Source organism: Hippopotamus amphibius, chromosome 1 (assembly GCF_030028045.1).
Source record: "Hippopotamus amphibius kiboko isolate mHipAmp2 chromosome 1, mHipAmp2.hap2, whole genome shotgun sequence".
Taxonomy (NCBI): domain Eukaryota; kingdom Metazoa; phylum Chordata; class Mammalia; order Artiodactyla; family Hippopotamidae; genus Hippopotamus; species Hippopotamus amphibius.
In genome coordinates this window covers 102,657,802-102,683,659 of record NC_080186.1, presented here as the reverse complement: position 1 = coordinate 102,683,659, position 25,858 = coordinate 102,657,802, and the positions used below count along the sequence as shown (strand labels likewise).

The window sequence follows — 25,858 nt, the reverse complement described above, 5'->3', positions numbered from 1 at the left end:
GCTCTTAGACTGGAAGAATTAATATTGCTAAAATGGCCATACTATCCAAAGCAATCTACAGATTTAACACAATCCCTATCAAATTACCCATGACATTTTTCACAGAACTACAACAAATAATCTTAAAATCTATATGGAATCACAAAAGACTCAGAATTGCCCAAGCAATCCTGAGGAGAAAGAGCAAAGCTGGAGGCATGGCCCTCCCAGACTTCAGACAATACTACAAAGCTACAGTAATCACAACAGCATGGTATTGGCACAACAAAAGGTATATGGATCAATGGAACAGAATAGAGAGCTCAGAAATAAACCCACATACCTACAGTCAATCTTCAACAAAGGAAGCAAGAATATACAACAGGAAAAAGTCTCTTCAGCAAGTGGTGTTGGGAAAGCTGTACAGCCACATTTAAATCAATGAAGTCAGAACACACCCTCACACCATACACAAAAATAAACTCAAAATGGCTTAAAAGCTTAAAAATAAGACATGACACTTTAAAACTCCTGGAAGAGAACATAGGCAAAACGTCCTCTGATATAAATCATACCAACATTTTCTTAGTTCAGTCTCCCAAGGCAATAGAAATAAAAACAAAAATAAACAAATGGGACCTAATCAAACTCACAAGCTTTTGCACAACAAAGGAAACCATCAACAAAATGAAAAGACAACCCATGGAATGGGAGAAAATATTTGCAAACAATGTGACCGACAAGAGATTAATTTCCAAAATATACAAACAGCTCATACAACTCAACAACAAAAAACAAACAACCCAATCAAAAAAATGGGCAGAAGACCTAAATAAACATTTCTCCAAAGGAGAAGTACAAATGGCCAATACACACATGAAAAGATGTTCAATATTGCTAACTATCAGAGAAATGCAAATCAAAACTACAATGAAGTACCACCTCACACTGGTCAGAATGGCCATCATTAAAAAGTCTGCAAATAACAAATGCTGGAGAGGGTGTGGAGAAAAGAGAATCTTTTCTATATATAATATATAGAATATATATTCCATATATAATACAATGGAATACTACTCAGCCATAAAAAGAACAAAATAATGGCATTTGCAGCAACATGAATGGAACTAGAGATTATCATACTAAGTGAAGTAAGTCAAAAGAGAAAGACAAATACCATATGATATCACTTATATGTGGAATCAAAAATATGATACAAATGAACCTATCTACAAAACACAAACAGAGTGACATAAAGAATAGACTTGTGCTTGCCAAGGGGGAGGATAGGTGGGGGAGGCATGGAGTGGGAGGTTAAGGTTAGCAGATGTAAGCTATTTTATATAGAATGGATAAACAACAAGGTCCTACTGTAGAGCACAGGGAACTATATTCAATATCCTGGGATAAACCATAATGGAAGAGAATATAAAAAGAGAATGTACATACATGTATAACTGAATCACTTTGCTCTACAGCAGAAATTAATACAACATTGTAAAACAACTATACTTCAATAAAAAAAAGTCAAAACAAAAAAGAAGTAGGAGGAATTGGGAGATTGGTACTGACATATATACACTACTGATACTATGTATAAAACAGATAAGTAATGAGAACCTACTGTATAGCACAGGGAACTCTCCTCAGTGCACAGTGGTGACCTAAATGGGAAGGAAATCCAAAGACAAGGGGATAGATATGCACATGTACAGCTGATTCACTTTGCTGTACAATAGAAGCTAACACAATATTGTAAAGCAACTATACTGCAATAAAAATTAATTTTGAAAAAAAGAAGTATGTTTAAATAATAAAGGTGGAAGAAATCTGAAAACAAAATTGGATAAGACCAAGAAATGTTCTTGGCAATGTTTGGGTATAACTAAAAGACAAGTTTTACAGATCTATTAAGGAATCTAGATTTTATCCTATGGAGACTGGGTGCTACTGAAGCATTTAGAATGAAGACTGATTTATACTGTATTTTTACAATTAATTTGGAAAAAATGTGTAGAATCAATTGAGAAAAAATGGAGGGTAGGAATAATTCAGAGACTATTCTAATACTTGAAGTAAGGGTGATAAAGTCCTTATCACTGGAAAATTCTACACAGTAAGGTGTTGGCAGTAGGGATGGAAAAAAAAAAAGGTACCTGCCTGGATATGGAAAAAGAGAAAGGAGGCCAAGAGCACTATAAAGTTTCAAGCTGGAGGGAAGAGAGAGGGATGATATCCTTGAGAGAATAAAATAGGAAAATTCAGAGAGCCTAGTTTAGTGAATAAAGAAGCTCAATGAAGTTTAAGATATGTGGGGCTTAAGGTGATGGGGCCACACTTGAGCACAGGTTTATAATAGAGGGCTGTGACCAAAGCTCAGGAGAGAGGTCACTGAAAGTGCAAATCTGAGAATCATCTGCGTAAGAAGAAAAGGTAGGGAACAAAGTGGAGGAAAGGGAACCAGGGAGGAAGGAGAATGTGAGAAGCAGGCCAAGAGATTAGAAGGCCAGGAGAGTATTTCAGAAGGCAAGAGGGAAAGCAAGTTTTAAGGACAAGGAAGTATGTAACAATGGAGAACACTAGAGACCATAATGAGAAAAGGCCAGTGACATGGTCACTTGTGATCCACAAGTATCAACAGGAAAGAGGAGTTAGTTTATTTGGAAGAGAAAAAAATGGGTGGTGATGGTGATCAAGAGAAGACCATAACGGAAGGAGGGAATACGGGGATATGTGTATAAAAACAGGTGATTGAACTTGTACCCCCCAAAAAAATAATAAGTCAATAAATAAAATTTAAAAAAAAAAAAAAAAAGAGAGAGGACCATAACGAAAGCAGAAAGTGAGACTACTCTTTTGAGAAATGTACTGGTGAGAGTCACAAAGGTCCGTAAGTTGAAAGCTAGCCTGGTCAAGGGAGGATCTGGTAGAAGAACATGCTAGTAAAGGATTGATTGAAAATGTAGGAACAGCAAGGTTCTGAGAAGGCAGGAAAGGCTGGAATAAAGAGCAAAAGCCTTGTGGGGTTAAACTCAGAAGAAAAGCAGTCAGGAGAAGTCTGAAAGCAGGTGTGATGAATCATAGATTTTTTTTTAGTAAAAAGTGAGGGAGTTGCTTTTCTTACTCAATTAAAGGCAGTTACTTGCTGAGTATATAAAGGATTCAATGCTTAAGAAGCTAGGAAAGCAAAGGGTAGAGGTGGTTAGGCTAGGATCTTAAACATGGTGTCATAATAAAGAGTTCAAGTCTCAGATGTGTTACTGTGGGCTGGCCACCAAACTTGAGACTTTCCTCATAGAATTGTTAAAAGATTAAATGAGATAATAAACACGTAAATTATAAAGCACTTCTTAAACAAGAGAAGCTTACAACAGCTACCATGAGAAATATGATAGAGCATGAATAAGAAATGAAGCAAAGCCACCACCAGGCATCAGGGAGGGTTAAGGTGAAGTTCAGAGCAAGAATATATAGCAAATCCAAGTCTGCACAGTTTTTGTAACTTACTCCAGCATACCGGAGTGGAGAAAGCATATTCTGAATCAGTAGGCATGGACAAGGACAAGAAACTGAAGAAATCTAGGTAAGGACTATTTTAAGACCTTCCTAGGCCTGCTTTCTTTTGGAAATCACGTGTAGTTTACATATAAAAGTGGTATTTGACTCACTGACATGTTATATGTTGGAAATGGCCAAACATTTCTATTTGTATTTTATACTTTTCATATTTCAGAGTCAAGTTTTTGTTCGTTTGTGTCAGATTCCATATTTCTTAAAACTTATAGGCTCCAGGCACTGTGCCTATAGCATGCAATGGATAATAAAGACATCAATGAGACAGCTGCCCACTGGGTCCAAATCAAGTAGGGACGGTCATTAACAAAGCAAGCGGTGAGACAGATAATCAGGTATCCTCGACGGCTTAAGCAGCTGGAGATATCGAGAACAAGTGGAGGGTAAGGAGCCAGAGTGCTACCATTTCTGCAATTTTGGAGATAAAGGTCCTAGATTCCAGGTGCAGCATATCCCCTACACGGCCAAATCAGGAGACTACTCCTAAGGGCACTTAAAGAAGACAAAGAAACTGTGAAGGAAAGGGTGCCTGATGTGGCCATCTGCCCATTAGTCTGTGAGTCCACAAGGGACTTATCCCTCGTTGACATCTCCCCCTATCCCATTGTGACCGGTCATGGGCCGCCCCTGATTGAAAAACAGAGGGGCAAACTTGCCCTGCTTCTCTTACACAAAACTGTAGAATTCTGGATGACAAACAAGCCTTTAGTCATGTGCACCTCTGGCCCCGACGCACGAAACGACGGCTTGTCCAGCCCCAGGGAGCCGGGAGGCAACGCTAGACCTCAGTCCAACAGTCTCCCCGACGGGTCCTCAGAGCCAGCCTGGCCCGGAAAATGCCAGGAGCCGGCGAGCCGCTTCTAGACGCTCTGGGAACCGGCACGCTAGGCCTCAGGGGCTGCTGAACTAAAATAAGCTGCGAGGCCCAGAGGGGAAGTCGCAGGCTCAAAGCGGCGCCAAGGAAAAAGCCGGCCGCCGGGCCCGAAGCCTCGGGAACCAGGAAAAACACCTCCCCTTCGCCTCCCGGCTGAGCCCTGGGCGGAGCTCAGGGCCAACTGACAGCGCCACTCACCAATGGGAGGGCGCAGGCTGGGTTCGTGGGACCAATCCGAGGGCGTAAAGAAGGCCATCCCCGTGGCACATACGCGCGGCTTTTTAAGTGGTACTCTCGCCTCTCTGGTCACCACAGCCACAGAGAGGGGGACAGTCGCCGTAAAATGGTGACGCTGGCTCTACTATGCCGCTCACTCCCAGCTTTACTCTTTTTCTCCTCCGAGGCCCAAGCCCTCAGGCCGCCCCGCCTTCGGCCCTTAGTGTGATCCCGCCCCTCCCCTGAGAGGACAGGCGAAGATGTGGAATCTCCAAAGCTTATTGGATGCGGGTGGTGTCCCTCTGGGGGGCTGCGGGGCCCGCAGCCGCGAGGGCCGCCCCTCTTGGAAGGTGATTGGACGCGCCTGAGTAGCCCCGGGCTGGGAGTGGTGCGAGGAGGGGCCGGAGCCTTCGGGCACCTTGGACCTGAGGGCGGGGAGGCGGTGGCCACCGAGGAGCCGGCGGGGGCTCGCAGGTCCCTTGTCCGCCGAGTGCCTTCCGCGGAGGGCCCGGTCGAGGAAAGGAGCGGGAGGCGCCCCCCCCACCATCACATCACGTGGGGGCGGGGGTGGCACCTGGCGCGTGTCTGGCGCGGGACCAGTGGGGCGGGCGGTGGTAGTGGAGGGCGATAGAGGTGCAGGGGTCCAGGAGTCGACAGCAGGACTAGCTGAAGACCTAGACCTGGAAGCGCTTCCGGGGAGGAGGACTTGGGGGACAGAGGAGGGCGTGGGCGTGTCTGGTATGGGATGCCTTGCAAAGGAGGGGGCCTTGCTGAGTAGATCTGTGGGTGGTTCCTTTGTGGAATCCTCTTCTTCCTTTTTGCCCTTTGATTTGCCGAAGAGAGAGTCCCCATGGTCTCTGTTCAAGTTTTGGAAACTCTCTCTTTGGGTGGGCCTAATCACCTACTACTTCATTATAGAACTGCCCAGGGCCTTTTCTGATACTGAGCACAAACGTGGGGAACATGGCAGAAAAGAGGAAGCCGCTGCTGGGCTTCGTGGGCAAACTCCCCAGTGGGACCACACCTGGAAACGCTGGCAAGACTCACTGTCCTTTGTGCATGGCGCTTTTCAAAGCCCCCAGGCTCTTGCCTTGTTTGCACACAGTTTGCACCACCTGTCTGGAGCAGCTGGAGCCCTTCTCAGTAGTGGACATCCGAGGGGGAGACTCTGACACAAGCTCTGAGGGGTCAATATTCCAGGAACTCAAGCCACGCACTCTGCAGCCGCAGATTGGCATCCTCTGTCCGGTATGTGATGCTCAGGTGGACCTGCCCGTGGGTGGAGTGAAGGCTTTAACCATAGACCACCTGGCCATGAATGATGTGATGCTGGAGAGTCTGCGTGGGGAAGGCCAGGGCCTGGTGTGTGATCTGTGCAGCGACAGGGAAGTGGAGAAGAGGTGTCAGACCTGCAAAGCCAATCTCTGCCACTTCTGCTGCCAGGCTCATAGGTAAAGATGGGATACCCCACCTGGTGTGGCTTAAGAACAGAGTACAAAGAGGTATCAAGACAGAGAAATCCCTTGGTGAGCAGATGGAAAGGAAAGCTCCAATGCCATGGAAGGTCAGAGAGCAATATGCAATGTGATTACAGATATTCCAGAACAGTAGTTAACTCCTGCAGCCTTTATATAATACCCATGGTAATAATAGCACCAAAGGTTTGCAGAGTCCTTTTCAGTTTGCAAAGCACATTCACAGTTTCCTTAGATGATCAATCATTTGTACTGGGTGCTAGAGAAAGAATGAGTATAATGGCAAAGCCCCTGCCCTCGATCTCATTTGATCCTTGCAACTCATAGAAAAGCAGGCACTCTTTTCACCCCTATTTATTATTTGAGGAGACTGAAGCTCAGCGATATGTTATTTGCCAAGGTCCCACAGCTGGTAAGTAGTGTGTAACAGAACTGAATTTAAAATCCAGATCTTCTGACTGCCTCCTGTGCTCTCTCTACTAATGTCCACTGCCTTCCCAGTATAAGGTGCTGATGGGTGGAGCCCCACCTCAGCCTTTGCCTTGTACCCTAGAGTTACTCTGGAACTTGGTGAGGTGGGCTGGTAGGTGCTCACTGGGGTGCAGATTATGTCTTTTATGGTGTTTGGTGAACAGTTTGTCACATGAATCACTCTGCTCCTTCAAACCCCCTTCCCCCATTCCAGAACATCACAGTATAAAGTGGCCAGAGTTTTAGGATTAGCTTACATTAGTTTTTAAGTTCTGCCTTCCATGTGTTTTCTGCCTCACCAACAGAACAAGTTAGGAGCCTTCAGTCTTTCTGTTTTTAGCTTGTAATTATGACTACCTTGCTGCCAGCTAAACAGCTGACCCCATTTTGTCTACAGCCTCTCTTCTGGTGCCAGAATAGGCATGTAAGCTTGATGCTGCTGTAATGCTAACAGGGGAACTCTGAATACTCACTGTGGTTTCCTAGGGATTTCCCTGAATCTCTAGAGGGCTACAGAAAAAGGGAATTTAAAGAGAGTTTGATTTTACTGACCAGTGATTTTACGCTTTCTAATAATGTTGATGAGTCTTGTTGAGAAAAATTCTAGCTTGCTGCTGTGGGCGATGTAGGCACTAGTCAAAGGAAATGCTTTACTGAAGTGTTGGGTGGGAGCTGAGGGAGACTGTTGTGGCCAGCTAGCTGCTTTTTAATTGCCTGAGGTTAACTGCTGTGCCGTGTGGCACAGGTCTTGTCTCTTGCTGCTGGGTCTCCACCACACTCTCCCCTCTTGCTTGTTGTAGGAGTAGGCTGTAGCTCTTGCCTCAACTTGACAAATCAACCATTTGCAGAAAGTTCCAGGATGTAGCCTTAACACTGCAACCTTTTGCAAAGTCATGTGTCACACACAACAGCCCTTGCAGGTAGGTATTATCCCTACTGTACAGATGGGGAACTGGAATCCGAGAGGGTCATGTGGTTAGTAACAGGTTAGAATGAGGAACCGAACCCAGATTTGTTGGACCCAGAGCCCATTCTCTTAAAACTGCCAGACTGTTTCCCAGCTAGAGTTGTGCCCTCATTTCGCATTCCTGACTCTGTTTGCCCCTAGGCGGCAGAAGAAGACGACTTACCATACCATGGTGGACCTGAAAGACTTGAAAGGCTACAGCCAGATTGGGAAACCCATCCTGTGTCCTGCTCACCCTGCGGAGGAGCTGAGACTGTTCTGTGAGCTCTGTGACCAGCCTGTGTGCCGGGACTGCGTGGTGGGGGAGCACCGAGAGCACCCCTGCGACTTCACCAGCAACGTTATCCACAAGCACGGGGACTCTGTGCGGGAGCTCCTCAAAGGCACCCAGCCCCACCTGGAAGCCCTGGAGAAGGCCCTGGCGCAGATCAAAGGGGCCAATAGCACCCTGCAGGAGCGCGTGGAGGCCGTGGCCGCTGACGTCCGCACCTTCTCTGAGGGCTACATCAAGGCCATTGAGGAGCATCGGGACAAGCTGCTGAAGCAGCTGGAAGACATCCGGGTCCAGAAGGAGAACTCCCTGCAGCTGCAGAAGGCACAGCTGGAGCAGCTGCTGGCAGACATGAGGACCGGGGTGGAGTTCACCGAGCACTTGCTGACCAGCGGCTCCGACCTGGAGATCCTCATCACCAAAGGGGTGGTCATGGAACGGCTCACAAAGTTGAACAAAGTGGAATATAGTGCCCGTCCTGGAGTGAACGAGAAGATCACCTTCTCTCCTAAGGAGAAAGCAGGCCTGTGCCGTGGCTATGAAGTTTATGGGGCCATCAGTACCAAAGAGGTCGATCCAGCCAGATGCGTCCTTCAAGGGGAAGGTAGGAAGGCATTTCCCATTGGCATTGAGAGGGCAGTGGACAGGACATGGTGTCAAAGACGTGTGGCTTTTTCAGCTACAGCCTTCATTCAGCTAGGGAGAGAGTCACGCTGATCCAGTGGACAGGGACCCCTCCCTTGTCCTTTTCTTACTGATTTGTTCTGGTCAGGATACAGTGAAGATCGCATACTGGGGTGAGGCTTGACCCTTTAACAGTTGAGAAAAGTAGTAACTACCAAGGAACTCAAGGATCATGCTGTTTCTCTCAGATGACAGGACAGAGGCAGTGCCCATAGGAGATAAGATCATAGACCTCAGGGCAGGGCGGAATCCTGCCTGTTCAGAGAGGATGGCTTGGACCAAGTTCTGAAGAGAGTTTCTGAGGAGTGAGGATGACAGGGTTATGGTTTGCTTTCTTCTATGCTCTTTTTGGTTCATGCAATCCACCTGTTGGCATTTAAAAGAATATGGTAGGCATTTCAGTCAGTAGGGGGAAAAACAATTTCTTTTGACCACAGTGTTGTCTTCCTAAAGGAAGCACATTATTCAAACATATATTTCACAGATCAGTGCTCACAGGAAGATTGTATTCTAGAGTCATCCTGACTCTGGCATAAGAACTCTTACCTGTTTGGAGGTCATAGATCCCTTTCAGAATGATCTCTCCCAAAGAAACACCCACTCATTTGGGCATACAATTTCAGGAGATTCTTAGACCCTTCATAAGGCCTCACAGTAGTTCACAAATCCCAGGTTAAGAAGCCTGTTTCATCTGCCTTCTGGACCAGAGGCTGTAGCTATTGAATATGCCCCCAGCACCTTGCCACAGCTACCACGCTGTGGAGCACCTCACAGCATGAAGAGTCCTTGGTGGTCACTTATACCCCCTGCCTCTTCCAGCAGGATCTGCAGCTCAGAGAGTGTAGATTGGGGTTACCAGCCTCTCTCACCATGTCTAGAGGTTTTTTTCTCGGAATACATGTGTCAAGCCTGAGTATTTTCAAAGCTTCCTTAAGGCTGAAATTAAGGTCCAGGATCCTATATGGTCCAAGAGCAGCTGCTGGCTGAGAGAGAAGCGGGCTCACCAGGAGCAACTCCCGAGAGGTGTGCCGGGGAGAGAGAGGAAAGGGAGGAAACTGGAAACACAGCCTTTTGTTCTAAAGAGAAGAGGCAAGATGGTGTCTGGTCTGCAGATGTAGTCACTGCAGTTGGCCTTTGAGGTGAGGACTGAGTATTTATCTCCCACAGATCTCCACAGAGCCCGCGAGAAACAGACAGCCTCTTTCACTGTGATTTGTAAGGATGCAGCAGGAGAGAGCATGGGCAAGGGAGGAGACAACATTCAAGTCGCAGTCGTCCCTAAAGATAAGAAAGACAGGTTTGTATTATACACTCAGGCGTCACGGGTAATGAGCGGTGATGGAACTGGAAACTAAAGGTCCTTTGCAGTAGTGGGGCTGTAACTGCAGTAGTTCCAGCCTACCTCCACATGATGCCATTAAAAAGTACGATAGGACCAAGTAGACCAGGTGTGTTTCCTTGTGTGGGTTTTAGGCCTGTATTCAATTCTCTCCCAAAGGTCTGGTCTGCCCCTCAGACTCTCTTCACCCCAAGCTTTGAATAGACTGCAAAATATTCTGTGTTAGACTGAATGGTGCCCTTCTCAAAATTCAGCCCCACGTTGCTACTAAATTGTGCTGGGAACAAAGTTATACGTCCCTGGAATTAAGAGGATGGAGGAGGGAGGACGAAGAGCAGGAGGGTACAACAGCAGCTGATTGCAGAGGGCACAGTGACATTTTCAGGGAATTCATCTGAACATCAGATTAAATCAGCGTTTATGTTGCTTACCTTCTGTTGTAAAATTTATTTCCGAGACAAGCAGAAGACACATCCTGCTTGGGGGACATTTAAAATTACTCCTGGATTTATGGTATAGCGTTTACATCCTAAAATAGCAGGCAACTGAAGCAGGCTTGCGAATGACTGGTATTTCCTGAACTCTCATCTCTATTCAGTCCAGTCAAAACGATGGTCCACGATAACAAGGATGGGACATACTACGTTTCCTACACCCCCAAGGAACCTGGCATCTATACTGTGTTGGTCTGTGTCAAGGAGCAGCACGTACAGGTGAGTGAGACCTTGACTATGCTTCCCTGACCTCCTTTCACCTGGCCGCCCTGGGTTTTGTCATCTTAGGATGTGGAGACATTTCTCACAGGATCAGCTGTGGAGAGGGACTGGGCAGGATTCTCTTCTTTCTTACTTTGCCTCACGTTAAAAATGGCCCAGATTTTGCAGCTCTTATTCTTACAAGCGGATGCCGGTGACCATAAGACCTCTCTATCCTTACTTCACCTCCTGGCAGTTGTGCTTGTGTTGTCTCATTTTCCCAGTTAGTTTGCTGGAGTTTTTAATTTGGGAAGGATGCCTTGATCACCGGGGGCAATCTGCCAACAGACAAGCATAGACACATTCAAGAAATATAATCTAGTTCAGGATTTTCTAGCTTTGTTCAGACTATGACCAGACATGGACTTCCTGGAACACCACTGGGAGCGTTGTGCCCCCTCCTCTCAACCGACCAGTCATCTATCTGCCTAACCATCTGCCTTGTTAATTCTCTACTCTACTGTGTGTACACACACACACACACACACACACACACGCTTATCTGTTACCATGGTTACTACACCACCTCCATAGACACATGTAACATTTTCTGGTTTATAGATTATGAATTTTTAAACATTAGGTAATATTCAACATGTCCAGTAGACTCTCTGCTGACATTTGAACTGTCAAAGGTGTCCACCAACCAGAAATCAACACAGACAGGGACAATAAAACAATAAATCACAATGTGTCAGGCTTGTGGTCTGTGCCCTGGGAGGACTCATGTTCCGTAGTCACGTGCTGCTTGCCTGATTACACGGTGCCCAATGGGGTAGGTGTTTGTGCAAACATTATTTCACTTTTCTTCCACACTACTCAGGCATAAAGATCATCATCCAATTAGACTGAGAAAGCAAGCTTGCCACAATGCAATGTACCTGTGTGGCAAAATCATAATTTGAACCCATATCTTTTTTTTTTATAAATTTATTTACTTTATTTCTTGGCTATGCTGGGTCTTTGTTGCTCCAAGCGGGCTTTCTCTAGTTGCAGCAAGCAGGGACTACTCAGTTGTGGTGCAAGGGCTTCTCATTGCAGTGGCTTCTCTTGTTGCAGAGCATGGGCTCTAGGCAGGCATGCTTCAATAGTTGTGGCTCACAGGCTCTAGAGCGCAGGCTCAGTAGTTGTGGCGCACAGGCTTAGTTGCTCTGCAGCATGTGGGATCTTCCCGGACCAGGGCTCGAACCCGTGTCCCCTGCATCGGCAGGCGGATTCTTAACCACTGCGCCACCAGGGAAGTCCCTGAACCCATATCTTTGAACTCCAAGTTGTTTTTAAAATAGATTCTAAAGTCTTTAAAGGAAGAGCGATTTAACATTCGAAAGGCTCCTGAGGTGCCAGACTCTCTGCTTTGTGCTTTTGCAGTGTGGTTCTCACGCAGGGACAGGCACATAGCAACACTTATTAAATATTTCCTGTTTAACGTAGGGTAGAATTTGGAGAATGGAAGTTATCCTTGAAGAGAAAGAGGCAGGAGGGTCTCTGAGAATTATTAACCACAGGCTCTTAACCTTCCTCCTCTCCATCCATTCTCACCGACCCAGAATGAGTGGATGGGTAAACAGTCATGTCCAGGATGGAGAGATGGAAGGAGAGGAACTGGCTCAGTATGTGAGGGGAAGGGGTGTGTGGCCAAGAAATTGGAGAAGGGACCACAGGTGTCCTCACCTGGTGGTGGTGTGCTCTACAGTTACCCGAGATTGCTCGGGAATGGAGGCGATAGAGACCGAGGTCAGTGACGTGAAAGCACAGTTGGGTCTACTCGTGTGTCAGGTGGTCTGCGTGCTGGGAGGGCAGCACAGATTCCTGGACCCTCCCTCTCACTGCCTTTGCACCTGGCCCTGTCCAGCTGAGCACCCCGCTGGTTACTGTCCCCCAGGCACTGCTGCCCTCCTGCTGTCCTCGTCCCTGCAGGGACAGGCCCTGTGACTTAGCTCCGTTTAGTACGTGCAATGCCCAGCGCACCCCCACCGACTCATAAGGTGCTGTTCTTTGCTCTTGGTCTGAACATTGCAGGGCTCACCGTTCACGGTGACCGTGAGGAAAAGGCACCGCTCACACCCAGGCGTGTTTCACTGCTGCACGTTCTGCTCCAGCGGAGGCCAGAAAACTGCTCGCTGCGCGTGTGGAGGCACCATGCCGGGTAAGGAGAACCAGTCGCCCCTAAAAGCCCTCGCTCTCCCTCTGCTCCTGTTTCCCAGTGGTGGGATCAACTACTACAGTGACCAGGTTCAGGGTATTCAGACTTAGGCTTTGTTTCTAGGAATGTCCTCTGTACGTAGAAATATACCACAGTTCTAACAGTTTCATTTAAAGCTTCTTTGTTCTGGAAATTGAAATAGCAAGCTGAAAAGTTCTGAGTTCTTCTAGTTTTGATACAGTTCACCAATCCTAGGAGACTTGTGCTTCTCCTGGAATGCTTGATTTCACCCTGTACCCTTTCCAACAGCCTGAGTAGTGTCAGAGATGTAAACCCATTCTGTTCCTTTTAAAACCTTAAAGAAATTCCAAACAAGGCAGGGATGGGAGAACAGATGCATACATCGACTGAACCTGGTGTGGCTCTCTTCTTGGAGGAAGGGAGGGTGGGCAAGAGGGTCAACTCAGGCAAGAGGTCTAATTATTTTCAGTGTTCTGTGGGGTCCACTCTAATTGTGGGCCTTCACATAGGCTGTGGTAAACTTTCATATAAACACTTCAGGATCTATTTTGTCTATTTCCACCACTCTGCCCTTCTCTTTTATTTAGATTATGTTACACTTAAAATCCAAACCAGTTCTTCTCCTCGAGGTAGCAGTGTTGAAATAGCACTGTTCTTAGAACTGCAGCTGACCTTCAGTGATTTGCTGCCATCATTCTTGAGAGTCCTCCTGACTACAGAGGCGACGGAGAGCTTGTCCCTCTCGCTGGGTTTTTATTAGATGTTTTCACTCCAGGAGCGTTAATTTCCAAGGTAGCTGCTGGACTTCCCTCTCATGGTGGTCTTCCCCTCTCCTCTCTGGACCATGCAGGTGGGTACCTAGGCTGTGGCCACGGACACAAAGGCCACCCGGGGCGTCCCCACTGGTCGTGCTGTGGGAAGTTTACCGAGAAGTCAGAGTGCACGTGGGCAGGCGGGCAGGGCGCACCGAGGAGTCTCCTGAGGACCGTGGCGCTCTGACGGCTTCCTGGGTCCGTGGCCATAGCTACGGCCAGCACAGCTTCAGATCACCCGAGGACCCCAGACCTTAACTCTGAAGAAACTGATGGAATTAAAAACAAAGTGCCTTATGTTATACCCTTGAGTCCAAGTACCTTCCTGTGAGTTACTCACTGATCGTACGTGCGGGTGGTCCAGCCTCAGAGACCACACTGCGCTTCTCTTCTTCTTGGCCAAAGGTTTTTGGGGGGAGGGGGAGGCAGTCAGCTGTCTGGTTAAACTTAATACCAGATGGTGCCCCTCATCACCGTCCTTTTAAAAAATATACACCATAGTCCAGTGAGAGAGCAACTGTACAAAATGGCTAAAGTAGATTTTAGACTCATAGAGTGTGTATCTTAGTTCATCTTCAAAATCCGATAGATCTTGGAAACTATTGGCTGTTAATCAAAGCTGGCTTTATAGGAGGAGTATCATGTATGCACTACTGTTTTAAAACAATGTGAGTGTGTGCGTGTTTTTGTGTGACTGAGCCCATTCATCTTAAGTCTAATAAATTCGTTAGAAATAAAGTACTCGTGTAGACTAGCAAAATAGTACGTAGATGTGATCTCATTGTCAATAGAAAAATCTAATTCAAAAAACTCTGTATCACCCCCTCAAAAAAAAAAGTGTCCTTTCTATACCAGGGAGGCTCCCTTCTGTTTTGTATAGGCACAGAGGTCCCTATGCCACTGGAATTTAGAGCTTTCAGGGGTAATGTAGTTCCTTACTTTTTGATGTATAACCTTTTTATTTCTCCCTGAGCTACTTGTTATTTAGATACTTCCCTCAGAGAATAAAAACCTCCTTTCCTCATATCCACGTGTCGCTAGCACACTTTAAGTGGATCACAATGTACTATTGCTATTTAGGTGGCGGTCCCCCACTTCCCCTCTATGCCATGTTCAGCTCATACCCCAGAGCCTAGAAGACTACTGTTTGGTCAAGGGCAGACATGTAGTCAATTAATAAAGGGGAATGCTATTGAAATAGGACCTCATAAATCCCTTGCAGATACACTCATGTCAGGGGATACAGAGCCTCCTCACATCTCACAGCCCTCTTTGTCTTTTAGAGAATCATCTTCACTCTTGTCTGTATACCTAGGAAATTAACTAGAAGCTTGGACTCCTAGAGCGTGCCTGCTTAACTGAAGAGAGTTCTTCAGAGAGGAAGTACAAAGCACTGGTGCCCCAGCCCTGCCAAGGTCTTCACTGTGTATAGTTTGTGTGTTCTTCTGAGTCACTTGATTTCTTATATAGCAAAAACTCAGCATGTATTAAATATAATTACTGAAATCTGCAGTGTAAGATCCACTGAGAAGTGACTCACTGGAGTGGTGAATTGGGTCAGGCGAAGGAAGTGAAATAATTAAACACACTGACTGTCAGGTTATCGTGGAATACATTTCCTCCTTAAGGCTGATAGACGTGAGCTACATTGCAGCTGTAAATATGAAGATGGTTACTATATTCTCACCCTTCTCTGGAAAGATTCCCTTCAGCCCTCTCTCTGACCAAAATCTGATCTTCCCAGAAGACCCTGATGGCCCTGTAACCCTCTGAAATTATTATTTGCTCTTCCTCACTCCTTATAATCACTGGGCCCAGAGGTCAGGTAGGAGTCCTTTAGCTCAGCACCGCTGCTTTAAGATCAGTGGTTCAACCACAATTCAAAAAGACACACACCCCAATGTTCACTGCAGCACTATTTATAATAGCCGGGACATGGAAGCAACCTAAATGTCCATCAACAGATGAATGGATAAAGATATGGTACATGTATACAATGGAATATTACTCAGCTGTAAAAAGGAACAAAATGGGGACATCTGTAGAGACATGGATGGACCTAGAGACTGTATGCAGAGTGAAGTGAGTCAGAGAAAAACAAATATCGTATATTAACACATATATGAGGAATATAGAAAAATGGTACAAACCAACCTGTTTGCAAGGCAGAAGTAGAGACACAGATATAGAGAACAAACATATGGACACCAAGGGGGGGAAAGTGGTGTGGGGTGTGGGGTGGGGGGGATGAATTGGGAGATTGGGATTGCCATATATACATTACTAATAAGAAAAAAATATCAAATTGTACACTTTAAATATATGCAGTTTATTGTATGTCAATTGTATCTCAATAAAAGTTCTTAAAGAAAAAAAAAAAAGTACAGGCCAACCTAAAAAAAAAAAAAAGATCAGTGGTTCACAACCAGGAGTGAATTTGCCCCCCAAGGATGTTTAAGTAAAGTCTCAGATACTTTCCCTTCGCAGCTGGGGGCAGGGTGCCACTAGCATCTCTTGGGTAGACGCCAGGAATGCTGCTTATGCTCAGTTCGGGACAGCTTCCCACAACAGAGAATTATCCAGGCCACAGTGTTGATAGGGCCACTGTTGAGAAATCCCATCCTAGACTATTATTCCTCCTCTAGAAATGGCCAGACTTGAAGCTCATGCCTTTATACAACCTGTTACCCCTGCGTGGTTCAGCCATCCACAGAGTCCCGGTCATTCCCTGTTATTCCTTGAAGATTTTAGCACCAAACTTGCTGCTACTCCAGTACTACTCCTCATCAGTCTTAGAATAATTCAATATCCACATAGCTATCATAATTCCACGACCAATTCTCTAGTGTTCTTTTTGCCCTAACTCAACATACAGTCATACCCTAGACCTTGTTTCCAACTGCTGCATATGTATAATCTCAATTTCAAGCATCCTGCAACCACGACCTCCCATCTTTCCAGCTCACCCCTCTGACTCTAATTCTTCTACCTCCCTAGAATCCCCAGTGCAGTGACCACCTTCCCACTATTCCCTTCGCCTGCCTCATGTCCTTTCCTTCATCCTTCCTCAGCTTAGACTCTACAGAGCACCATCACACTCCTGCATGTTGTCTGCCTCTGTCCTTTTTGCCTGGGAAAAACCCAGGTTAGATCCAAATCTCCATCTAACCCAACTGAATGATCCTGGAGAAAAACACGATTGTATGATGACTAGTCTCATTTTAAAGCTATCACCACCGATTTCAATGGGCTCTTAGCATTGCCCAAGAGTCTGACATCTCTCTAGTCCATTTACTCTCCACTCTCCTAGACAATTATATTTCATACTTTCTTCTCCTCAAATTGTAGTTTGTATCCCACTTCCCCTCTCCACTTATGACCTTGCTTCCTATTTCACAAAGAAAACAAAAGAATCCAGAAGAGAATTCCCTGACCTTCCTACCATATCTACAAATCTACCTATATTCCTATCAAACAAACTTCTATGAGTTCTCATTCCATCTCTACAACCCAGGAACATTGCTCCAGTAATTTCCCCCTCAGTAATTGCTCGTTTCAGAAAACAAACATGCTACAATATTCCCTATCTTAAAAAACACATTTCCCTTGATTCGTGCATTAGTCTGCTAGGGTTGCCATATAGAATACCACAGACTGGGTGGTTTAAACAACAGAAATATATTTTCTCACAGTTCTGGAGGCTGGAAGTCCAAGATCAAGCTGCCAGCAGGGTTGGTTTCTCCTCAGCCCTCTCCTTGGCTTGCAGATGGCCAGCTTTTCCTGTGTCATCACATGGCCTTTTTTCTGCACATGCATCCCTGATGTCTCTCCCTTTTCTTATTAAGACACCAGTCCTACTGAATTAGGGCTCACCCATATGATCTCATTTAACCTTAATTATCTCCTTAAAGGCCGTGTCCTCCAAATACAGTTGCATTGGGGGCTAGGATTTCAATCTATGAATTTGGGGGGAACACAGATCAGTCTATAACAATTTTTCCATCCCTCCTCTGACAGCTGCTCCATTTTTCTGCTTCCCTTTAAAAAGACCTTAGGGGCTTCCTAGGTGGCACGGTGGTTAAGAATCCACCTGCCAATGCAGGGGACACGGGTTCGACCCCTGCTCCAGGAAGATCCCACATGCCGTGGAGCAACTAAGCCCATGCACCACAACTATTGAGCCTGCACTTTAGAGCCCGTGAGCCACAACTATTGAGCCCATGTGCTGCAACTACTGAAGCCCACGCGCCTAGAGCCCGTGCTCTGCAACAAGAGAAGCCACGGCAATAAGGAGCCCGCACACCACAACGAAGAGTAGCCCCCACTCACTGCAACTAAAGAAAGCCCACGCACAGCAAAAAAAGACCCAACACAGCCAATAAAATAAATAAATTTATAAAAAAATTAAAAATAAAAAAAAATAAAAAGACCTTAAAAAAATTGTTTGCAATCTCTAACTTCCCCTCCTTGCATTCTCTCTTGGATCTAATGCAGCCTTTCATCCTCACCACTGCACTGAAACAGCTCTTGTCAAGGTCACCTGTAATATGCATGTTATGGAATCCAATGGTCAGTTCTTAATCTTTATCCTTTTGACCTATCAACAGCATTTAACACAGCTGATCACTTTCCCCTCCAAGAAAGATTTTCTTCACTTGGTTTATGTGGCATCAGTCTTTTTAATCACCTATCTCATGGACTTCCCTTCTCAGTCTCCTTTGCTAGTTCCTCATCTCTCCAGTCTCTACACATTTAAGAGCTCCAAGGGGGACTTCCCTGGTGGCACAGTGGTTAAGAATCCGCCTGTCAATGCAGGGGACGTGGGTTCGAGCCCTGGTCTGGGACGATCCCACATGCCGCAGAGCAACTAAGCCCATGTGCCACAACTACTGAGCCTGTGCACCACAACTACTGAATCCCGTGTGCTTAGAGCCTGTGCTCTGCAACAAGAGAACCCACTTCAACAAGAAGCCCACGCACCACAACGAAGAGTAGCCCTGGCTTGCCGCAACTACAGAAAGCCTGCGCATAGCAAGGAAGACCCAATGCAGCCTAAATAAATAAATAAATAAATAAAAATAAAAAGTAATCATAGAATAATTCAAGCAAATTCACATTTAAATCAAAAAGGAGCTCCAAGAATCAGTTCCTGCATTTTTATCTTCCTCCCACTTCCTAGGTGATCTCATCCTGTCATGAGTTTAAGCACCTTTTACACACTGATGACTCCTAAATTTATCTCCAGCTCCAAACTCAACATGACTATATCCAAGAGCTTACTTAACACCTCCACTTGGATGTATCATGGGCACCTCATCTTTAAGATGTCCAAAACAGAACTCCCGAGTTCTAATTCTCACTGCCCATCTGCACCGAAGTGTTTCTCCTGCAGTCTTCTCCATCTCTTCAAAAGCAAAGTCCAAACCCATTCTTAGAGGTGGGGGAGCCAATCACCTTGGAAACATTCTTGACTCCCCTCTCAAGCACTACATCCAATCCATTGGCAAATCCTATTAGCTGTCCCTTCAAAATATGTCTACTTAGTACTGCTCTCTGCCTCCACTGCTAACCATCCTCCTCTAAGATACCACGATTTCTCATCTGGACTTTTGTAACAGCCTTCTAACTAGTCTCCCTGCTTTCACTCTTAACCCTCTACAGTCTGTTCTCCACCTAACAGAGAGATCCTTTTACAATACAGCAGATTACGTCACCCACCTTGCTCAACAACATCCAAAGGCCTCCCATATTCCTCAGAACAGTCTTTACATCAGCATGCAAGGCCCCGCAGGATCTGAATTCCTGCTCTTCTCTCGTTCCTACCCTCCCTCCCCCCACCCATCACTCTATTCCAGCCTAACTGGCCTGCCTGGGGCCCCTCAAACTCTGTCTTGCAGCCTTTACAATCACTGCGCCTCCATCTGGAATGCTCTTCTCAGATACCTACATGATTCACTCATTTTCCTCAGGTTTCTGCTCCTCTGTCAAACATCATCTTATTGGAGAGGTCCCTAACTACCCTGTATAAAATAGCAACTCCCCACCCCAAGACTCCGTATCATCCTTACTCAGCTTCATCACCATCTAGCATATACATTCTATTTTTTTATTGTCTGTCCTCTTATCCCAGACTGTAAGGTCTATGAAGGCAGGGATCTGACGTGTATTAACCATTATACTATCCCCAGGAAAGACAGTTTCTGGCACATGGTAGAGGTTTAATGGATATTTTGTTGCATGAATAAAGATCTAATTGGTAGAATTTTTAGTCTGGATCTTCTTGGTATTTGTTTCTACAAGCCAGGCTTCCATTCTTCCGAACTGACATTTTTCCTTCAACCAAATACCACTTGGAAAAAAATCTCAGCCTTCTCTCAAACTTGCTGCATAAATTCTATGCACCTTAGGGACCAGCCTTGAATTTTCCAGTTACCTCAGACATCTAGGGAATTGCTTGCTATGAAGAAGCTTGTTGTATTACATCATTTCCCCCCATGTGTCTTTTCATGAATCAGATTTCAAAACTGAGGATAAAAAGCTTATCATTTATTTCAGTTGGAAAAAGGTTGTGGTCATTGGATAACCGTACTGTAGATGAAGTTCTATTGCAATAGAAAATTTCTATAAGATGTCTAGGTTCTGGCAAATGCCCTAGCCTTTAAGCAATATTAATGGTAATAGTTCCAAATTACAAATATTTAAGAAGTTTGTGCAGGTGGTGGGGAAAAGGGGAAGGCTGTTATTTGGTCTGCGCTACAATGGAGTCTAAACCCAGCTGAAAGACCTGGCAAAGTAAGACTGATCTGCAGAGACCAAGATTCCAAGGTGAGGACGAAAAGTTTCAGGATTTAGGAACTGTGCCCAGTGTAACAGAGTGCTTCAGAAATCACCTTTGAGTTGTGAGCACTGAAGCATCAACAAGGTGCAGCATTATGATGTAAGCTGTACCTCTGGTGTTACAGCTAGGAAAAAATGAGCCACAAATTACAGCCTCCGTCCCCTGGGATGTTGTAACAGGATAAACACCTGGGCTGTCTTAGATAACAAATGTACACACATCCCCGCCAGCCCACCCATTCTCTACTCTCTAAAATGCGGTAGTCACTCGGCTTTACTCCAGAGGATGTATACCTGTGTATTAGGTTTGTCTCAATTAAGATGTGGTTGGGTGGGGTGAATGCTAATTAAAAGCAGAATATAGGAAGAGGCGTTTCACCCTTTGCCTTATTAGTTTCTACATGTTGATTTCAATTCCTTCATCACTTCCTCCTTAACTAGGTCCAATCCCTGTTCGAAGCCCTCCCAGCTACGCAGACCCCCGCACTGCAGCACTCACCATGATGTCCACTTCGCAGCCACATGGGAGGATCTGATTAATGCCTGTCTCCCCGACTAGGCGGGAGGGAAGGCTCAGGACAGGGGCTGTTTGGGGTTTTGTTCACCCTTGTATTTTCAGTGCCCAGGAGTGCCCGGCACATTTAACATATGTTTTTAAATTAATGTATGAATAATTAAGCAGTAAAAGTATTCTTCCCGTCCTACCTTTCATACATAACCTCTACCTACACTCAGATTTAGCGAAGGATTCTGATAAAAAGGATTCGAGCTAGTGAAGACTTTGTCTTCCCTGTTCCCTCCTAGGGGTTAGGCCGTTCTTTCATTTCCATCCCTGCCCCCTGGCTACTCACTCCCATGGTACTTTGTACTATAACTAATTTCGTTTTTATCTATGAGAACATTTTAATCTAGGTGATACGCCTTCAAATTCTAAATTCCTGTCGTAACTCTCTATGTGTTTGAAGGTATGCCTTTTAATTCTTCCTGGCTTGCTCTAAGGCTAGATGCTACACAGCAAATAGCAGTACCATATCCCACTCTGTAAACCCAAATTCTCTCAAGGCGTTATGGTAGATCTCAAGGTTTGAGACAACCCGAGGGGCCACACTGAGCACTGCCATTTCCATGACTATCCTGTTAGTGCAAGAGAATCGGACTTCACCTTTGGGCCCTGCAGAGAGCTACTTCACTGGGCAACAGGCCATCGGAGAGAAGAAACAGCCCAGTATTCCTGTGTAGCCATTCCAGATCACATACGTGATTGCTAGAGGAAGGGGTCATGTCCCACAAAGACATCATTCTACCTATTGTGTTCATAATAACCACATGGCAACAGGAGACCTTGGTAAGGTTTTAAAGGGCCCAGGTTCTACCCAGCCATGGCAGGAGCAATGCCCCTTTTGAATTAACACTGCCAAAGAGAAGTCAAACTATAAACCTTCCATGAAGGCAACCCTGTCACATAAGAAATACCTTGTAAACTGGGTGCTCAGCAATGTTGCACTTTGGTGGCAGATGTTCACCTTCTGGCTCTTTCAGCAGCACCCATGCTTCTATTTGATTCTCATATTCCAAGACCTGGTCCCACAGCAATCACACTCGCATTTGGATGGCGCTTCATGGTTAATAGAGCATTTATTACCTTGTTGCGTCCTTGCCTAATCTGGTGAGGTAGGCAGACAGATGCAGAAAGAAAACCCGACAGGTATGGCGCCACATAAAGGAAGCCTGATTGATGCCGGGAGAACTCACAGGGCAGCACCTCAGTTAGATCACTACGTTGTGGGATGCTGGCCACTGCTAGAGGGTGCAGAGACCCACCTTGTCATGCCCCGACCTTAAGAAACGGACTCACAGTAACTACAATGAACGTGAGCCTGAGACAGACATGAGAATGCTATTTATATTAATTCATGAGACATTTCCACCCCAGGGCTAGGATTTAAGGATGCATGTCTGGTATGACAGTGGTTCCAACTTTTGCAGTATCTATCTCCCTGTTATAGGAACACCTACCCAAGACAAAACTGAGTGGCTTTGCTGGCTTAAAATCAGAATGAGGAACACTAGAGAAACTATTTAAGATACCAGAAGGAATATCAGAGTAGATTACACCGGTCAACGGGCTCTGAATACCTGAAGACAGTAGGTTATAGTCCCTGCACCCATCTTCAGACTGAAAGCAAGAATACTTGAACCTCAGAGTTGACACTGCCTCTCTCCTAAACAGTACCTGGAAAGGACACAGACAGTGTTCACCTAACACACCTCCTGACTGACAGGATCCATCCATCAATCTGGTCAAATGGGGTGTGGGGTGTAGGTGTGTTGCTAAATTCCCAGTGGAGCACAGCGAGCTGTACGCTAGTGCTCACACCTCACAGACGAAAGAACGGAGACGCCCGGGGCATCTGCCGCTAGCTGAGCACCAGACCATCAGCAAACATTCTTGCTGGCCTGGAAGCAACTGCTTCTCAGGTGACACTCCCTTTGCCCTGGTGTGTTGATCTTATAGCGTAACTTTCAAAGGGTAATCTTACATCCCCCATTTCCAGATTTTATCAGGGACCTCACTGTTAGCTGCTTTAGTTCTAAAAACAATGCCTACCACAAATGTGGAAACCAAAGTGTAGATAAGTTAATGAAAAAACAAGGCTACACCCCCAGCTAAGGTGAACCTGGAAGTAGAGTTAAGTCAGAACACTTCCTTCTAGGCCACTTGTCTTTACCTCTGTGGGCCTTCAGACCGTGTCCTTAGAGGGCACCTTTGCTTAAACAGGCCTCAGTGCCTCTGTCCATACTGTGACTGGCCTAACACAGGGCTTTGTCACCTAATTCTAACTCAAAGGAGGGCAACAGTTCTATCTAGGAAGAAATACAGTTCTTTCCAGCAGAAATTAGCAAAGTAAGTGTTCTGGAAATGACTGCCAACAAGAAGAGATGAATCTGAATGGTTTCCCAAAATAAGAAAGTCTCAAGAGTTCATATACCAGTTCGTCAGGATACGAACTACTGTATAAACAACATACAAATCTCATGGTTTTAAAACAAATTACTTCTTGATCACGTTCTAGTTCAATGTGGGTGAGCTGGGGTGAGAAGGGAGGCACATATGGGAAGGTTTGTTCTGCTGTCATTCAGGAACAGAGGTTTACCAGTCTACCAAAGGGCCCGTGGCCAACCGTAGGTTAAGTATCTCTGATCTAGTGGCTTCACAAGTCTCTAGGGGCCTGTAGTCATCCATCAATTCCTTTGTATCCAGTCGGCCAACAAGAGAAGAAACAGCACAAAGAATCATTTGCAAAGTTTTAGAAAGGCAGAAAAGAAATGACTTACATCACTTCTCTCCACATTCCATTGACTTAGAACTCAGTAATATGGACCCATGTAACTACGGTGAAGACTAGGAAATGTAGTCTCTGGGGGCCAAGAGGAAAAGGAAGTAGGGGTTAGTGGACATGAAGCATTATCTCTGTTACACTGTCAAACACATGTTTATTGGATTATGCCAGTGATGATACAAATTCTAAATGATACAATGCTACTAAATGAGACAATACTAAGTGCTACCAATACTGTAAATCTGTAAAAATACAAATACTAGAAAAATGACACAAAAATTAAATTTTATGACACACATACTACATGATATGATAGCAATACAAAATGATATAATAACACTAAATGATATGATACCAAATCTTAAATAATACGATGAGACAAATACTAACCCTCTACATGTTACGTAGGGACCCGCTTCTGCTCAGCCCACATAGAGATGGTGATAGAAGCAGCCTTGTTGGCAGAAGATGATGAGATGGGATGGAGACTGTGTTAGAAAAGGCATATAACATTGGGTCCCCATCAGCTGAGAAGAGAAAAGCGACAGAGGGCTTTCTGAGCTTTAACTGAAGCTTAGGTACAACTCTCCCAGGGCTGTTTTCCAAATTCTCTTAATTCTAAAGCATTTTCTCTTATCTGAAGTAATTTCTTGGTTTCTATGTCACTCATTAAATAAGTTGATTGATTAACACGACTGGTTAACCAAGTGGTTACCACGATAACTGATCCTCACTTTGAGGAGGGCTTGAAGGTGAAACTGAATGCCAAGGAGAGCTCAGAGGACCAGGGTTAGCTCGTTCTCCCCAGATCCTAACACAAACCAACTAGTGGCACTATTCTGAGCCCCATACCCAGGAAGTTAGATGCCAAAAAGGACTTTGAGGTCAGCCAAAGTGAGCTTGGTGAAAAATTCTCCAGATCCTGATAGAATCTGTTTGGCCAAATCTTTCTTTTTATCTTGGAGCTGCAAAATCTTCTCTTCCACTGTTCCCTCACAAACAAATCTGAAAAATAGACAAGCAAACAATCAGAAACCCAAAGCAGCATATCTAATGACATATTCAAACTTCTATTCATGTTTTAGTTTTTATTTTGTTTTTTTTTTAAAGATTTTTTTGATGTGGACCGTTTTTAAAGTCTTTATGGAATTTGTTACAATACTGCTCCTGTTTTATGTTTTGGTTTTTTGGCCCCGAGGCATGTGGGATCTTAGCTCCTCGACCAGGGATCGAACCCACACTCCCTGCATTGGAAAGCGAAGTGTTAACCACTGGACACCAGGGAAGTCCCTATGCTTTAGTTTTTAAATGAGATTTCTTCCTTTATTTTTTCTTAGGTTTGATTAAGAACTCTATGTTTAGGAAGATCTAAACAACTTAGACCAAATATATAACCATTTAAAGTGACATGACCTCAATTTGACGTATTTCTTTCTGATGCTGAGATAATTGAGAAATGCCAAAATAAGCAAAAGATATCCCTATCCAAAAAACAATTGTAGAGATCCAGTTTTCATACAAAAAGCTCCATCTTGATAGGAGCTTTAGGTCAGAAGGCCTAAAGCTTATCAAGTTTCTGCTAGGAACATGTGTGCTGGTTTAAGTACAGAGTGTTTTATTCCTTGGCTAATTCACCCTGAAAACAGGTTTTACAAATCGAGGAAATGCTCCCGTTGTCCTTTATTCACTCATTCACAGGTACTGATGAAGATTTACTACATGCCATGCACTACGCTAGGTGTAAGAACAGAGAGAAGAATACGGCCTTGCAGTGAAAGAGAACACAAGAGAGAGACATGAAAATAAACAGCAACAATAATAACATGACCTGGAAAGTGCTGTAATGGAAGTATGTCCAGCATACAACAGGAGTGAAAGGAAATCTGTCTGGGGTCTTCAGGGAAGGCTCCATAGATGAGCTGACTCTCAGTGTGACTTGTAGGGTGAGCAAGGGTTTGCCAGATGGATCAGTGGGGGAGCATCCCAGGGAATGGGAACATGTGTAAAACCGTGGCTGAGTTTTGGAACATGGCCTGCTGGAAAGGTCATCTGGTCTGGCCAGGGCAAAAGTCAAAACCTATGTTGTACTACAATGGCAGA

General features: G+C 45.1%; 2 protein-coding genes across 5 annotated transcripts in view; one reads left to right on the top strand and one right to left on the bottom strand.

Annotated features, from left to right (window-relative positions):
• The first annotated feature begins 4,995 nt into the window (after positions 1–4,995).
• TRIM45 (tripartite motif containing 45) lies at positions 4,996–13,888 on the top strand. Its single transcript, XM_057720353.1, has 6 exons — positions 4,996–6,093; positions 7,697–8,430; positions 9,678–9,807; positions 10,448–10,562; positions 12,624–12,750; positions 13,619–13,888. The coding sequence occupies exons 1-6, from the start codon at positions 5,606–5,608 to the stop codon at positions 13,765–13,767; spliced, it is 1,743 nt and encodes a 580-aa protein (XP_057576336.1). The 5' UTR covers positions 4,996–5,605; the 3' UTR covers positions 13,768–13,888.
• TTF2 (transcription termination factor 2) overlaps positions 9,432–25,858 on the bottom strand; it is a 56,566-nt gene continuing 40,139 nt past the window's right edge. For 2 of the 4 annotated variants that reach the window (XM_057720311.1, XM_057720329.1), the window contains exons 23-24: positions 23,754–24,763; positions 9,435–9,788 (exon numbers count right to left, since the gene is read on the bottom strand). In XM_057720311.1, coding sequence (XP_057576294.1) covers positions 24,619–24,763 — 145 coding nt within the window. In that variant the 3' untranslated portion in view covers positions 9,435–9,788; positions 23,754–24,618. Of the gene's footprint in view, positions 9,789–23,753; positions 24,764–25,858 lie in introns of all 4 variants that reach the window. The other 2 variants (XM_057720319.1, XM_057720338.1) reach the window with 2 other exon arrangements.

Bases quoted from the DNA above. Each gene is read 5' to 3' on its own strand.
- TRIM45 (XM_057720353.1), top strand. From the start codon at position 5,606: ATGGCAGAAAAGAGGAAGCCGCTGCTGGGCTTCGTGGGCAAACTCCCC. The intron at 6,094-7,696 runs GTAAAGATGGGA...GTTTGCCCCTAG, and splicing joins TTCTGCTGCCAGGCTCATAG to GCGGCAGAAGAAGACGACTT. The intron at 8,431-9,677 runs GTAGGAAGGCAT...TATCTCCCACAG, and splicing joins ATGCGTCCTTCAAGGGGAAG to ATCTCCACAGAGCCCGCGAG.